Genomic DNA, 16,462 nt, shown 5'->3' with positions numbered 1-16,462 from the left:
AGAAATTTCCTGCTGCCCTTCCTCTGGAAGCCAGAGCCCAACATGCCACCCGCTGGAGACGCCAGGAGGGGCCACATCAATCTGGGGAGGATTGTTAAGAACTCCCAAGGCTGGGAACTAATCCACCTGCCTGCTAATGCACTTTCCAGGGTCTTCTGATGCGAAGTCCCTCTCTTACAGAGCCTGCGACGAGCCAGTTCCACCTGCGCTTCACCAGGGATCGATTCTGGGGGGTGTATGTGCGTGAGACTATTAATACCCCCCTGTATTTCCTACCCCCGCCCCCATCCCTTGAGCTCAGCGCTCACACGGGCTCTGGCTATTCCTCTCCATCCGGAGACAGGTGTGGGGATGGCGGGGCTGTGGGAGGGGCAGGGAGGTGGGGGAGGAGAAGGGGATGGGGAAGGAGCTGAACTCTCCAGATGCCTGAGCCGCCCAGCTCTGCAGGACCAGGGAAGGGGGCTTCCCATGGCTAGGTATTAAGGAGACTCCCCGCGGGGTTCCCCAACCCCCTGGAAGCTGCACTGGCGGGCGGGGGCATCACACAGCAGGGACCGAGCGGCCAGGGGGAGAACCCCCGGGAAATGCAAAGGGCTTGAGAGGCAGCTGGAGCCGGGCGCTGCGCGGGGCTCTGGGAAGCGGGAAGAGCGATCGCGGAGTTTCCAGGACCATGAACTCCCCTTGCAGCGGGGGGCTGCTGCTGATCCCGGGCACGGAGCCGCGCCGGAGCCCCTGAGGAGCGGAGCCGCCGGAGAAGGCGATGGGCCAGAGGATGGGCACGGCGCTGCTGCTCCTCACGCTGGGTAAGGAACGGGCAGCGCGGGCGGCTCCGGTCCCGCAGGAGACAGGCTCGAACCGGGCGCCGGGGGAGCCAGGCAGGGACCGGCCCCTCAGCAATAGGGCAGAGTCCCGCTGGGGGGCAGCACCGCCCCGGCGGGGTCACCCCAGCGCAGCCGGCGGTGGCGCCCCCTGGCGCTGAGCTGCGGGGCTGCCGCGGTGCGCCACGAGCCCGGAGCCTGCAGGCGCCCCCAGCCCAGGCTGCCCTTGGGGGCGGCTTTTCTCTCGGCTTCCGCCTGGGAGGGGGAGCGGGGGGCGTGTGGCCCGCAGTGGGCACCGCGAGTTAGATCCGCCACCCAGACCCAGGCATCCCCTGGCTGCAGCTTTCCCGAGCTCATCCCTTGGTGTGACGCGCCCAACCTCCGGGGGCAGCCGGTGGCCCTTCCCATCTTAACCCCGAGCCCAGCCTGGGCAGGGGAGCAGGAACCTCCCCCGGGCCCTTCCTGCTGGGGGAGTTAGTGGGTCGCAATTGCCGTGTAAATTACGGAGATGGCTGCATTTCAGCCGCTCTCAGCTGGGGCAAAGAAGTCCCCTCTCCATGCAGGGCCGCGGGGGGAGGGCAAGTGGGGCAATTTGCCCCAGGCCCTGGGCCCCACAGGGGTGCCCACGAGAATATAGTATTCTATGGTATTGCAACTTTTTTTTAATGGAATGGGCCCCCAAAATTGCTTTGCCCCAGGCCCCCTGAATCCTCTGGGCAGCCCTGTTTCCATGGGAGGGGGCAAGGAGGGTGCCATTCCCCTCTGCATGGAGCACTGCAGTTGGCTCTGAGCTCTGCTGGTTGGTTAGCCAGGAATAGGATCTCTTCTCACGGGTCACAGAGGGACCGGCACACAATAGAGACACAATAAACTAAGCACCTGTCACCAGAGCAGCCTCTTCTCTCCCATCCTTTTCATAGTGAAAGAATCCTAGATTCCAAGGCCAGAAGGGCCCATTGGGATCATCATAGAATATCAGGGTTGGAAGGGACCTCAGGAGGTCATCTAGTCCAACCCCCCCCCCCCCCCAAGCAGGACCAAATTCCCAACTAAATCATCCCAGCCAGGGCTTTATCAAGCCTGATCTTAAAAACCTCTAAGGAAGAAGATTCCACAACCTCCCTAGGTAACCCAGTCCAGTGCTTCACCACCCTCCTAATGAAAAAGTTTTTCTTAATATCCAACCTAAATCTGCTGCACTGCAACTTGAGACCATTACTCCTTGTTCTGTCATCTGCTACTACTGAGAACAGTCTAGATCCAGCCTCTTTGGAACCCTTCAGGTAGTTGAAAGCAGCTATCAAATCCCCACTCACTCTTCTGCAGACTAAACAATCCCAGTTCCCTCAGCCTCTCCTCATAAGTCATGTGCTCCGGACCCCTAATCATTTTTGTTGCCCTCCACTGGACTCTTTCCAATTTTTCCACATCCTTCTTGTAGTGTGGGGCCCAAAACTGGACACAGTACTCCACATGAGGCCTCACCGATGTCGAATAGAGGGGAATGATCACGTCCCTCGATCTGCTGGCAATGCCCCAACTTATACAGCCAAAATGCTGTTAGCCTTCTTGGCAACAAGGGCACACTGTCGACTCATATCCAGCTTCTTGTCCACTGTAGCCTCTAGGTCCTTTTCTGCAGAACTGCTGCCTACACATTCAGTCCCTAGTCTGTAGCAGTGAATAGGATTTTTCCGTCCTAAGTGCAGGACTCTGCACTTGTCCTTGTTGAACCTCATCAGGTTTCTTTTGGCTCAATCCTCTAATTTGTCTAGGTCCCTCTGTATGCTATCCCTACCCTCCAGCGTATCTACCACTCCTCCCAGTTTAGTGTCATCTGCAAACTTGCTGAGGGTGCAGTCCTTGCCATCCTCCAGATCATTAATGAAGATATTGAACAAAACCAGCCCCAGGACCAACCCTTGGGGCACTCCGCTTGATACCGGCTGCCAACTAGACATGGAGCCAGTGATCACTACCCGTTGAGCCCGACATTCTAGCCAGCTTTCTATCCACCATATAGTCATTCCATCCAGCCCCTTCTTTAACTTGCTGGCAAGAATACTGTGGGAGACCGTATCAAAAGCTTTGCTAAAGTCAAGGAATAACACATCCACTGCTTTCTCCTCATCCACAGACCCAGTTATCTCCTCATAGAAGGCAATTAGGTTAATCAGGCATGACTTGCCCTTGGTGAATCCATGATGGCTGTTCCTGATCACTTTCCTCTCCTCTAAGTGCTTCAGAATTGATTCTATCATCTGACCTCCTGCAGAGCACAGACCAGAGAACTTCCCCTAAATAGTTCCCAGAGCAGAGCTTTTAGGAAAACATCCAATCAATTAAAAAATGGTCAGGGATAGAGAATACAGCACATACAGACCGTGGTAAATGGTTAGTTACTCTCACTGTGAAAAGTGCCTTATTTCCTGTCTGAATTGGTCTAGCTACAACTTTCAGCCTTTGGATCATGTTAGACCTTTCTCTGCTGGACTGAAGAGCCCGTTATTAACTATTTGTTCCTCATATCGGTATTTATAAACTAATCAAGTCACCCTTTAATCCTCTTTGTTAAGCTAACAGATCGCCTCTCAAGGAGCTCAGTCACTATCATGCAGGGTTTCTAATCCTTTAATCATTCTCCTGGCTCTTCTCTGAACCCGCTCCAATTTATCAACATCCATCTGGAATTGCAGACCCCAGATCTAGACTTAGTGTTCCAGCAGCAGTTACACCAGTGCCAGAAACAACGCTAAAATAACGTCTGTACTCTTACTTGTCCAAGGATTGCATTAGTCCTTTAGACCCCAGCATCACACTGGGAGCTCATGTACAGCTGGTTATCCACAGAGCCGGCTTTAGGCCAATTCGGCTGAATTGGGCCCTGCGCTAAGAGAGCCCTGCGCTGCAGCTCTCCACCCTTCCCCCAGCTCACTTCCCCCTCCTCCCCTCCCCTGAATGCTCCGCCCCCTGCTCCTCACCCTCCCCTGCTTCCCGCGAATCAGAGGTTCGCGGGAAGTCTGAAAAGAAGCAGGGGCGGGCAGGCAGCACCAGAGAACCCGGAGTGGTGGGGGGCGTGAGAAGGGCTCCGGGGAGGCACGGCCTAGTCCGGCCCCGGTTCCGGGTGAGCGCGCCGGCCTGCGGCGCGGCTCCGGCCCAACCCGCGGCGTGGCTTCAGCTCCGGCCCCCGCGGCGCGGCCCCGGGTCCGGCCCCCCGGCCCGGCCCCCGCGGCACAGCTCCGGGTCCGGCCCCCCGGCCCGGCCCCCGTGGCGCGGCCTGGTTCCAGCCGCCAAGGGGCTCTGGGCCGGACCCAAGCCCGGTGAACACGGCCGGAGTGCGGCTTGATTCCTGGGGGTGGGGCTTGCAGTAAGCCCCGCCCCCAGGAATCAGGCCCCGCTCTTGCTAAAGCCGGCCCTGGTTATCCACCACAACCCCCCAAATATTTTTCAGTTATGACTTCCCAGGATAGAGTCCTTTATCCTGTAAGTATGACCTACATTCTTTGTTCCTAGATGAATACATTTACATTGAGCGATATTCACATGAATAGTGTTTGCTTGCGCCCATTTTACCAAGCGATCTAGATTGCTTTGTATTAGTGACCTGTCCTCTTTAGTATTTACCACACCCCCAGTTTGTGTCATCTGCAAACTTTCTCTCAGTAGTCATCCATGAGAAATCTTCCTCCTGAAATTCTGGGCACAGAGGGCTTGGGAACCATCCCAAAGGGAATCAAAAAAAGGGGCAGTGCAGGTTTGAATTCTTGGCCATTCTTCTTGCTATTTCCCCTTTGGGCAGAATGGGATTCATTGAGGGCTGAAATAGGAACAGGTCCCCACTTTGTGTCATCACTGAGTCCACTGATTTTTTAAGAAGAAACCCTGTTTACTAAGGGTTAAAAAGTGCATTTCTCCCCTTCCCAGCAGAACAGAGAATGTTAATGGTTCCTTTTTTTCATATTTGTTCCAGGGATGGAATGGTGTCTGTGTAGGGGAAGGTACTCTCCCTAGCTCTTCCCACAAACCAAGCCCTGCCCACCTAAAGCACTAAAATGACATGTTGCGGTGTAGCTTACACCAAGCTTCCTAATATGATTCACTGCTGACCACAGCTAGGAAAAAAAAAAAAAAAAAAGAGGGAGAAAGAGTTAACAACATTGCTATTTAAATCATCATCGTTAGGCTTCACTGCTAAAGTCCCATCACAATGAATATGAGCAGTTCCCCTTTTCAGAGCTATTATTGCAGGCTGCTTGCAAACCCGGGCACGTCACTGCATTGGTGACATTTGGTTCACGTGTTGACACAAGTTTCTTTCCAGTGATGAGGGCTCGAGAGGCTTGTTTTAAGCTGAGACTGTGAAGCACAAGCTGGCAGTGACCATGAAATAGCTGCCATGAGCTCGCCCAGTTTACCCTCCGGTTTATGCAGGCGTTTACATGTATGTAGCCCTTCAGAGAACATGGGCTCTTTTCCCACAGCCCATGCTAGAAGTTGTGGGGAAGCCTCTGGGAGGTGACCTTACCGGGCTGACTCAGAGCTGGGTTGCTACACTGTTACATAAATCCCCTTTTTGTTTTATAGGGTATTTGGTCAGGTCGCTGGCTTCAGAAACTAAATGTGAAAACATTTACCAAGGCTTCTCTGACTGTGTCTTAAAACTGGGGGAAAACATGGCCAGCTACGAGGAGGACGACAGGGATGAGGTGCAGGGGCTGCACACTGTTTGCGGGTGAGTAGCAACCCCCCAGCTCTGGCTCTTCTTCCCTACGAACACAGGGCAAATGCGCACACTGTCGTGCTCACCCCAACCTCCTGAGATGCAGAACACACACACACACCCAGGCAGACACACCCTCTAGTCTCATGCAGGCCGAGACAGTAGGACACCACAGAGCCTGCAGAGCAGGGAGTCAGCAAATCCTCCAAGGACTCCCAATCAAAGCGGAGGATGCAACCCATGCAGAGTAGTTTGGGGTATTATTATTATTGTGCATTTTTAGCGACAGCGTAGGGTGCCCGAGGATTTAGGTAATCCGCCCATCTGGGATACCATGCTCTAACCTCCTCTTCCACTCAGCCTCCCAGGCCCCCCACCTGCCTCTGGCTGCTTTCTCTGACAAAAATAGATTTCTTTCAGCATAAGCCAGGCTTTCCTCACCTTCCTGCTTCCCACCTCAGGCAGGAGCTGGGACAGAGGCTACTGCTTGCCAATCCCTGATAACGACTCTTTCCTGTCCTCAGGAGATCGGTGGAGAAGAAGACTCTTGCACCCAGCTAGTGTAGGTGGAGATGGAGAGCTCCCCCCACTAAGCATGGCTCTAGCCTTTAGGGCTGCATGAGACATAGCAAAAAAGGTGTCAAGAAAATCCTGCCAGGCTAGACCATGCCAAGGATTAAGCACACAAGAGCAGTTGGAGCCAGAGTGCAAACTGCATTTAATCAGGTGTCAGCAGCCTAAAAGCAAGCTGAACTCAAGGGTCCTTGCTGCAGGGTCAGGGCCCAGTTCATTCCTGGTGAAAGTCCTTAATTCCAGGCCCCTCAGTGAGCAGGTGAGCTTCACAGCCGAGTTCAAAAGGTGGAGGATCCATTCAGATACCAGGGGTGATAACCTAATCAGGACCAAGGGGAAAGCAAGGAAGGGGGTAAAATAGTAAAGCTGCTGGAGTTCACCACAGAGTGTGTTCAGGGAAAGGTCTGATTAAAAGGGAATGAGCTAAAGCAAGTGAGGGAAGGGAGACACAGGGAGGAAATGAAAAGTTGGCAGAGATAAATGAAGATGGCTGAGGGTTCTGAGCATCCCCAGCAATGAATCCACAGGAGTGAAAAGGCCAAGGGGGGGGATACGGAGATGCAGAAAGCAATCAAGGGAAAGACAGATGCACTGGGGAGGTGTAAACCTTCGAGCCCAAGGAGGAGGGCTGAGAAGATTAGAGGAGTAAGAGCATCTGAACTAATAAGGAATCAATGAGAAGTGGGAGGGGTGGAAATGACAGGCAGGATCTGAATGAAGGCATTTCTCTTACACCTCAAGGTTAGGGGTTAGTGAAAGAGACAAGCGGTGGGATTGATGGGGCTGCTGAAAACGGAAATGAATTCCTAGCCCTGCATGGGAACAGGAACGAGATGCAACAGGCAACCATTTGCCAGGGAAGAAAGATACCAGGACCGAGCTGAGAAGCCCACCAGCCCAAGCGATTGGAAAGGAGAACACAACAGAATTCCAGCACCAGTGGAGATTCCTGCCAGCACTCTGCAGGATCCCTGACAGCGAGTGCAGGATCCATTTGTCCCAGGTGGAGAGAAGTCAACCTCACTGTTGTTGTGTGGAGCAAAGGGGAGCACTGCCTAGAAAGGGGGACAGATTGCTTCTTTCTTCTTCCTGTCTCCTTCTACCCAGGGATCTGAGTGCTTCCCAAACACTGAGCTTTTACCTTTACACCCCACTCCATTCCCCCATGAAGAGAAGAGTCACTATCCCCAGTTTACAGAAGGTGTACCTGAAGCACAGAGGAGGGAGGTGATATTGCCAAGGACACAAGGCAACTCAGCGTTGGATTTAAGCAACTGGGGTTACGGATCATTTAAGCTAGCTCTAAAGGAAGTAATGCAATCCAGGAGCCAATTATTTATGTATGTATCTCCAGCTTCATAGGGGGTGGGGTCTCTGTTTAGTGAACTCAGTGGTGTCAGCTAGGTCTTTTTCTGGGATAGGGCTGCTGCCTTATAACCAAGGTAACAGAGGACATAGAAACAGGGAACAGGAGATGGAAGTAAGTGGGGAGGCTGTGCAGGGGGTGGAGTGGGGTGAACAGAGCTTCCTCTAGGCTAGAAGTAGAGGGGAGTTCCCCCACTTCTCCCTGGATTGAGTGAGTAGTGCTCCCCCACAAAACCCATAAATCCTCTTCAGCTGGTCAGTGAGAGCTGTGCGTGCCTGTTTCTATTGGCTTTAACCACTTCATAGGAATGATCTGAAATCTAACATTGGGCCTCCCAACGGATTAGAAAGGAGGAAAGACTTTTGTTAAACTCTGTTACCTTACTAGGTTGGTTCAGAGGACAGATTGGAGTTCCAGAGAGTAGGTGCCCTGGAGGAAAAGCTGTCTCTGTTTTCCTAGGGGATCATCCCCAGCTGTACACAATATAACCTGACCCAGCCACCAGGTGCGAAGTAACCCTGCCCCCACTCCCAGATGTATGCTGTGATGTAAACCTGACCTAGGTGCTCTTGTTTTCTGATGGATCTTCCCCCTCACCATTGCACACATGAACTTTCCCAGGTCTGTAGTGTGAACCAAATCTGAAATTCATACATTTCCCACATTAGTAGCACTGCACCGGTTTAGCTAGATTAATTTTAAATTGGTCTATTTAAACTAGTGCAGAGCTTTAATGTAGACACCCACTCCCCATTGGAGGTTTGTACCAGTTTAACTAGACAGATTGTAAATCAATCTAGTTGAACCAGTACATCTTTTCTAATGTAGGCCAGCTCTGAGGAGGAGAAACATCAGGCCCAAGCTAGTAAAGCTGGTCACAAATCAGAATTTCCAGGCCATGGAAAATTCCAATATTTCACACTTGCTTTTGTCCTGAATTGGTGCATCATGGGTGAGGCTACGTTTTAGTCACAGGTATTTTTAGTAAAAGTCATGGAGAGGTCACGGGCAGTAAACAAAAATTCACAGCCCGTGACCTCTCCATGACTTTTACTATATACCCCGAACTAAAACTTGGGCTGGGAGGCCATGGTGCTCTAGGGGGGCATCCCGGGGGTGCATGCTGGGGCAGGGGGGTGGCCAGGACCCCTGCTGGTGCTGGGGGGAAAGGGTTGGCAGGGTTCGCAGGCTCCCTACCTGACTGCGCATGTCCTTGCAGCTCCTAGGGGGGAGGGGCGGCCAGTGGGGCTCCACGTGCTGCTTCCGCCACAAGTGCTGGCTGCGCAGCTCCCATTGGCCGGGAATTGCAGCCAATGAGAGCTTCGGGGGGCAGCGCCCAGAGGCGTAGCGAGCGCCCTCCGTACCCTCCGACCGGAGGGGGCCCCGCAAAGAAGGGGGCCCCTAAAAGTGGCAAAATAAATACCGCATTCCAGTTTCTGCATTGTAAGGGGCCCCGCCCGGACATATGTTCAGAGGGGGCCACGTTCTTTGTTGCTACGGCCCTGGCAGCGCCTATGGGCATGGGCAGCGTGCGGAGCCCCCTGGCCCCTTGGCCTAGGAGCTAGGGACATGCTGGTGGGAGCCAGGACCCCCTCCAGGTAAGCAAAGCCCCGCACCCCAATCCCCTGCCCCAGCCCTGAGCCCCCTCCCACACACCCAAACTGCTGCTGCTGGCCCAGGGGCTGACCAGCCGGGCAGCCCCTGAGCCCAGCACCAGCCGCTGCAGAAGTCATGGCAAGTCACAGAATCCATGACTTCCATGACCTCTGTGACAGACACGCAGCTTTAATCATAGGAGATCTCGTCCAGCCAGGGAGCCCAGCCCATAGAGAAGAAAAGGGGCATGAAGCACCTGAACTGCAACTCCCATGAGGTACTATGGCAACTCAAACAGACACAGATTAACGTCAAACTGACCCACAATGAAATGTTTCAATTCATTTTGACAAACAAAATGTTTTGTGTTGGGTCCGCCTGGCATTGAACAAACTATTTAATTTTGATAATAGAAAATTTTGTACATTTTCCATTTAAAAAAAATGGCAAATCCCATGTACAAATTAGAACTTTCAGCAAGATTAGAAGGGGGTTAGAATGAAAAGCCTCCTGGACTGATAATGCTGGGCAGAGATTCTGGTTTGAATTGGGAACGGAAGACAAATGACATCTTCGCTGGCAGTAGAAAATGGCCAGGTTCCTTTAAAGGGGCTTTCAGAGGAGTCCATGTATCATACTGTGAACCGTAGCATGTATCTCTTCCTGGCAGCACACAACAGCATATCATACCACTGCCCTTTTTGTGGATGCGAACAATGTATTTGACTGCTTTACTAAACAGCTTTTCAGTGTTTTTAAAAAACAAAGTTTATTTCATTTCTAAAGAAACAACTGATTTCTGCTCCAATTGGCAATAAAGCCTGATTTTCTTGGAAGCTCCAGGGCACTAGAGTGGCTGAAAACAAATACAGAAAATTAGTAAAACACTGGAACTGCAGACGGTGCTACGTAGCACCGGAATCCTGACCATGCTAGCAGGGGTTCTTGTGTAGGTCCTGGTGAATGGCCAACCCTGCAAGACCACCGGGGCTATTGTGATTGAAGGAAAAAAGTAATGATCCCCTTTCCCACCAAGGAATATCTTGGGCAGTTATTGGCCTTTAACCCTTAACTCTCCCTATGCCATCTACAATTCAGCTAATGTAGGATGGTTTTCTCAAGCCCCTCCTGTGCCATGTTCTCTCCAGGAGTGAGATACACAGGTCAGTGACAGATATGGAGATCAGAATAATTGATGCCTTGGAAGGCAGTCTAGTATGAAATCAGCAGCATTTGTTTTTCAGTTCTGCTTGTGCAGTATTTCCCCAGAGTCCAACACTGACAAGTCATTTGATCATAGCCTGTCTGGCTGAACAGATGGAGGCTGTGAAGAGTGAAGCATTGTGGGAATTATGATCATGCAGCTGAAAGTAGAACCACCACTAAAAGTTGACATTCTCTCTCCTCTGCCCCACTTAATCTTTTGCCTGAAGAGATAGATCATTTTTAACCCCTACCTGACCGAGCTGTGTTTCCCAGTTTAGCTGCTGCAGGGTCCTGAGTGTAGCTCCCTAATGAACACAAGACCTTACCTTAGTTGGCACCAATGTTTCTCATTATGATCTCAGGACGTTTATTCTGCCACACTGGCTTTATTTAATGAACTCTATGCAGCTGGTGTTCTGACATAAATCCTATTAAAAAAGGAAAGCACTAATGTCCATACTTCAAGAAAAAATAGTGTCATCTCCAGGAAAGGAAGATTTGGACAAAAGTAAAAAGATGTCTTCCCATGCTTGGGATGTTGACCCCAGCCAGATGGTCTGCTCAATCTCCCAGATTGAGATGGGACATCTAGATGTGTCCCTCCATGAAGAATATGGCCAGCAAACTAGTAAGATGACAGAGAAGAATTCACCGTCAGTCTAATAGCTCAAGAGACTGTAGACGTACCTATTTACCTTCAGTGACTTGGTGCAGGGCAGTATAGATCCACTGTGCTGGCCAGGGAAGCTCTCTGCACAGAGGGTTTTCTCAGGGGGGCAGTCCCCTACTCCTTTATGTTGTCCAAGAGGCATAAAGAATAACTGAGAATTGGGCCCCATGTGTTATGAAAAATTCTCTTCACCTCTTCTACAAATAGGGTTGCCAACCCTCCAGGTTTGGCCGGGAGTCTCCCAGAATCGGGCTTGATCTCCTGGAGGCTACTGAAGCCAATCCGGGAGATTTTAGACAACTAAAAGTCCAGTGGCACAGCAGGGCTAAGGCAGGCTCCCTACCTGCCCTGGCTCCGTGCCACTCCCAGAAGCGGCCAGCATGTCCGGCAGCGACTCCTGGGCGGAGGCGCGGCCAGGGGGTCTCTGCATGCTGCCCCCATCCCAAGCACCAACTCCGTTGCTCCCATTGGCCGTGAACGGGGAACTGCGGGCAGGGGACAGTGCCTGCAGGCAGGGGCAGCGAGCGCCGCGCAGAGCCACCCCGAGTCTAGGAGCTGCTGCCAGACATGCCGCCACTTCTGGGAACCACCCGAGGTAAGTGCCACCTGGCCGGAGTCTGCACCCCGAACCCCCTCCTGAACCCCAACCCCCTGCTCCAGCCCCCTCCCGCACCCTAACCCCCTGCCCCCTCCTGCACCCAAACTCCCTCCTACAGCCCACATCCTGCACCTCCTCCCACACCCCAAGCCCCTGTCCCAGCCCTGAGCCCCCTCATGCACCCAAACTCCCTCCCACAGCCTGCACCCCGAACCCCCTCCCGAACCCCAATGCCCTGGCCCAGCCCTGAGCCCCTCCTGCAGCCAAACTCCCTCCCAGAGCCCGCACCCCTTTCCACACCCTAACCCCCTGTCCCAGGTTCAGCCCGGAGCCCCCTTCCACACTCCAAACCTCTCGGCCCCACTCCCCAGTCCAGAGCCCGCACCCCAACCCCCTGCTCCAGCCCGGTGAAAGTGAGTGAGGGTGGGGGAGAGCAAGCGACGGAGGGAGGGGGGCTAGAGTGAGAGGGGGCGGGGCCTCACAGAAGGGTTGTGACGGGGTGGGGCATTCGGGCAGGGCTGGGGGTGGGGCAAGGGTGTTTGGGTTTGTGCGATTAGATAGTTGGCAACCCTAGCTACAAATGACACTGTCACAGTTACAGGGCAAGATGCACTTCGGACCACTTTCAGTTCCTCTTGAGGGCATCCTTCAGATGACAGGCTTGGCTTCCTGCACCTCTCTCAAAGGGTGGAACCCCACAGTCCAACCTCTCTTGGGCTGGATCTCTGGGTGGGAGCCCCTGTTTCCCAATGTGTTGACATGCCAGCTGTATCAGGGCCTTGTAAACCCTTTTCCTCCAGAGGCCCGTAACAGCAGCCAATTAAAGTGACTCAAAAACAGCATTATGCGTTCACCAAAGGCACACAGTATGCAGAGAGAAGTGGGCTGTAGCCCACGAAAGCTTATGCTCTAATAAATTTGTTAGTCTCTAAGGTGCCACAAGTACTCCTGTTCTTCTTTTTGCGGATACAGACTAATACGGCTGCTACTCTGAAACCTGTAAGTATGCAGAGAGAAGGGGTAAAACAACAAAAGACTCATATGGGTCTTAACTAACCTTCCTTCTTTCCTTACCAGTGTTGGGTAAGTTTCACTCAGCCCAGACCTCCCTGCTCCAGCGCTGGAAGCGACAGACAGCCCCTGAACATCCTCTGTTTCTCCCTGTCAGAGATTCCTCCCCAGCCACTACTGCCTGCTCACTCCTCCTTCCTCCCTAGGCCAGGGTCTTTAAGGCTTTAGAATCCCCTTTGATTCTAGGTTCAGGCATAGGAAGAATAAACCTTGTTCATCTAGTTGGAGCCCGGCAGAGGCATTCTCCAATAAATTCTCCATAGCTTTATCCAGGACCAGGACCCTTGGTATTCTCTCTGGCATATCTTATTTTTGTCATTGTTTCATTTCCTGTTTCTTCCCCTCACCTCATTAACAGCCTCCTTTGATTTAACTCCTTCCACTCAGGCATGTCAGCAAGCAAATAAACCAAGGCACATAAAAAAATAATACAGACTCTTCCTTCATTCTGTATAGACACTGGATTAGAAAACTGAAATAGTTTTCAAGAGCCAGTGTTCTTACCCCCAGTCTGTGATCACATTGTGCCCAAGCCCATCATTCAGCTTGGACAAAGAGCAATGAAGTCAGTCAAACATTTGCTCTTAATCTGTTTCACTTTCAGGGACTCAGAGTTGGAATTCCAAGCACTGAAGGGGGACAGCAGTTTATGAAAAACAATGGATTTAATTGGCTTTCAAAAGAATTGTAGAAACACTTCAACAAGTTTGGGGGGGTTAGTTTTTAGCAAAAGAGCTCTGTGAGACCCACAAAGGGGGATTAATGATGCCAGAGCAGGGAGGTAGAAAACTAAACTTCCAGTAAGAACAGTAGGACAATGGAACAGACTGCCTAAGGAGGTTGGGGAAGCTCCTTCATTGGAGGTTTTCAAAAGGAGACTGGGTAACCATCTGTCTTGGATGGTTCAAACCCAACAAATCCTGCATTTTGGCAGGGGGTTGGACTAGATGACCCTTGTGGTCCCTTCTAACCCTATGATTCCACTAACAAAAACCACCACTGGGTCAGTCTCCCTTAGATTTCCCAGTGCATCTGGCTTCTGCCTCTCTTTAAGGCTCTGATCTTGCCATCCTCTCAGTGCAGGTAGAGCCATAAGCTTGTGCAGAACCCAGCTGAACTCAAGGAGGTAGAGGAGTTCTCATGGGAGGAGCTCATTGCAGGATTGGGGCCTTAAACTGTAAGCAATTCAGGACTAAGACTCTCTATCTTGAGGCATTATACAATGCTGAACACAAAGCCATCATGTGCCAAATAAGTGCACCAAATGTAAATGTAGGGGCCAATTGAATTGAGAGTTTCCTGTGGGGAGAAAGGTTTTGTCTTGGATCTTTCTGCTCTGTGGCGTTTTAAATGAACTAACAGCCTCCATTCTTCCCTCGGCTACAGGTACTGGGATGAATTTCACATGTGCGCCATGACTGCTCTTTGGGAGTGCCAGAAGGAGGCAGCAAGTATCTGGGAGACTTTGAAAAAGGAATCTAGAAAAATCAAATTCCAAGGCAGCTTGTTTGATCTCTGCAGTCCCAACAGCTCCCAGAGCTTCAGCTTGACAAATGTTTCAAATGTTGTTGTCTTAAGCCTCTCTCTGATGGTCACTTGGCTTAATTTGTAAATGGAGCAGCTCTGAAAGTATTGGAACGAAGAGGTATTATCAGTGTAGTTATGATCAGAAATGTAGTATTTCCAAACCTTTGAGAAATACTGGGTATGGTGCTGGATGAACACTTGATTTTATTATTCCAGGTCTGTGAGCCTCAGAAGAGCAGCATCTCCTTGGTTGCACTGTCTCTAAGTAACTTACATGATTAATCATAAACTCAGCACTTGCTATAACTTGACATTGTCCAGCTGCAAGTGCACCCACAGCTCCGACTAACGGTGCAGAGTGCTGGAGGCTGTAGCCTGAGGGCCAAAGGACTGGGGAGAAATCCAGGATTAGTGCTAAACACTAGGTTCTTTTGCACTCTTTTCTATCTATAGTCACTGGAAGCGAATCTGTTTATTCAGCTGCCTGTTTCTGCCAGACAAATGCTCCACTTTTTTCAGTGGTGATGGGCGGGAGGAAGCAATTATTGGTGGTGTTTTTGAAGTGCAGGGAGAATGTATTGAACCTGTCAAAGGCAGGAAGGATTCTTTGTCATGTTGCTAGTAGAATCCTCCCCTTTGGGGATGGTGAAGCCTCCCCTTGCAGAACAATCTCGGACATGTCTGTTTCTTGTGGGATGCACCTGGCTACCTGAGTGACTCTTGCGTTGTGTGTAAATCCCTTTCATAAGGAAACAAGAGGGAAAAACATAATGGGGAAAGGGGGAGGGTTGGGCTAGAGGTTTCTAATAACTCTTTTGCTTTAAAAGTATCCCAGGAGACACCTGTGAGCAGCACTGTGACTGACTGTGTAATTCAAAAATATCAAATAATGTCTGTTGCATAACCTACACCTGTCAAAATGGAAATCATTTGTCTTGCTTTCTTGGTCTATAGCACAGTCACTCCCTGTCTCTTCCAGTGCAGCCCAGACAGTTGTTCATGTCACGGCTTCAACACTGCCATTAAACATATTTGCAATACCAAGAGACTCTTGCAAGTGATTTCAGGATATGTTGAAAAACTCAACTGTATTATCTGGCAGTTGAAAGCAGTGACTTAACTGTGCCCTATCTCCTGGCCCCTAGAGGCCCTACCTGGGCATGCAAGGGGGTCTAAGGCCTGGTCTACACTAACCGCCCAATTCGAACTAAGGTACGCAACTTCTGCTACGTGAATAACGTAGCTGAAGTTCGAAGTACCTTAGTTCGAACTTACCCCGGTCCAGACACGGCAGGCAGGCTCCCCCGTCGACTTCGCAGTACTCCTCTCGCTGAGCGGAGTACCGCAGTCGACGGCGAGCACTTCCGGGTTCGACTTATCTCGTCCAGACAAGACACGATAAGTCGAACCCAGAAGTTCGATTTGCTTGCCGCCGAACTACCGGGTAGTGTAGACCTACCCTAAGACAATAATGTGCATCAGTGCAGGTCTGCTCTTTCACACCTATTACAGCACTTCAAAGAGAACAGGAATTTCCAGAATGGATCAAACCCAAGATCCATCTAGTCTGGGAACCTATCCCTTGACAGGCCAGTACCAAATGCTTCAGAGGAAGGTACAAGAAATCTGCAGTTGGCAGATGTGGGATAATCTGTGCCCATTGAAGGTCTCATCCTGATCCCTAATAGTTGGAGCTTGGTTTAAGGCCTGAGTATATTGTTTTATATCCTTTCCAAAGTGTTTGTTAGCTTTAAGTATAGCAACTTAGGATCCTCTTGTCATTGATATTACTCCAATCTTTTTCTGAATCTTGCGATTTACTTGGTCTTATCAACTTCCTGTGGCAACGAGTTCCACAGTTTAATTATGCGCTGGGTGAAAAGGTCTTTCCTTTGATCAGTTTTTAATTTTCCATCATTTAGTGGTATTAAAGGTCCCCTTGTTTTTGTGTTATGAGACAGGGAGAACAGAAGCTCCTGCTCCACTTTCTCTGTAGCATTAATTGTATATACTTTTATTATGACACTCAGGACCATCGAACAGGGCACTCATTCAATTTTGAATAGAGGGAAGCAGCATCTAGCAACATACAGTATGGATGAGTTGCACAGCTCTGAGGATTCCCATTACCACAGTAGGGAAGACATTGTTAGTTATCCCAACTGAGGAGCCTGTGTTTTCTGTTAGTCTCTCTCACATCCACAGATTGGTTCAAACCAGCATGTATGAATTAGAAACAATAGGTATAAAGGTTCTAACAATGTTCACAAATCTGGGAACATGCTTTAGAGTGTGAACAATGACTTTAGTGGGCCAG

At 50.9% G+C, this 16,462-nt stretch overlaps 1 protein-coding gene across 1 annotated transcript; it reads left to right on the top strand.

The window, feature by feature from the left end:
- The first annotated feature begins 628 nt into the window (after nt 1-628).
- On the top strand, nt 629-14,499 carry LOC128847131 (neuritin-like). The gene is made up of 3 exons (XM_054046480.1): nt 629-803; nt 5,403-5,550; nt 14,005-14,499. Exons 1-3 carry the CDS (start codon nt 761-763, stop codon nt 14,228-14,230), a joined length of 417 nt encoding a protein of 138 aa, XP_053902455.1. The 5' UTR covers nt 629-760; the 3' UTR covers nt 14,231-14,499.
- Nucleotides 14,500-16,462: the final 1,963 nt, after the last annotated feature.

This window comes from Malaclemys terrapin, chromosome 12 (genome assembly GCF_027887155.1).
Source record: "Malaclemys terrapin pileata isolate rMalTer1 chromosome 12, rMalTer1.hap1, whole genome shotgun sequence".
Taxonomy (NCBI): Eukaryota; Metazoa; Chordata; order Testudines; family Emydidae; genus Malaclemys; species Malaclemys terrapin.
The sequence above is the reverse complement of the archived record's forward strand: the minus strand, read 5'-3'. Positions and strand labels throughout refer to the sequence as shown.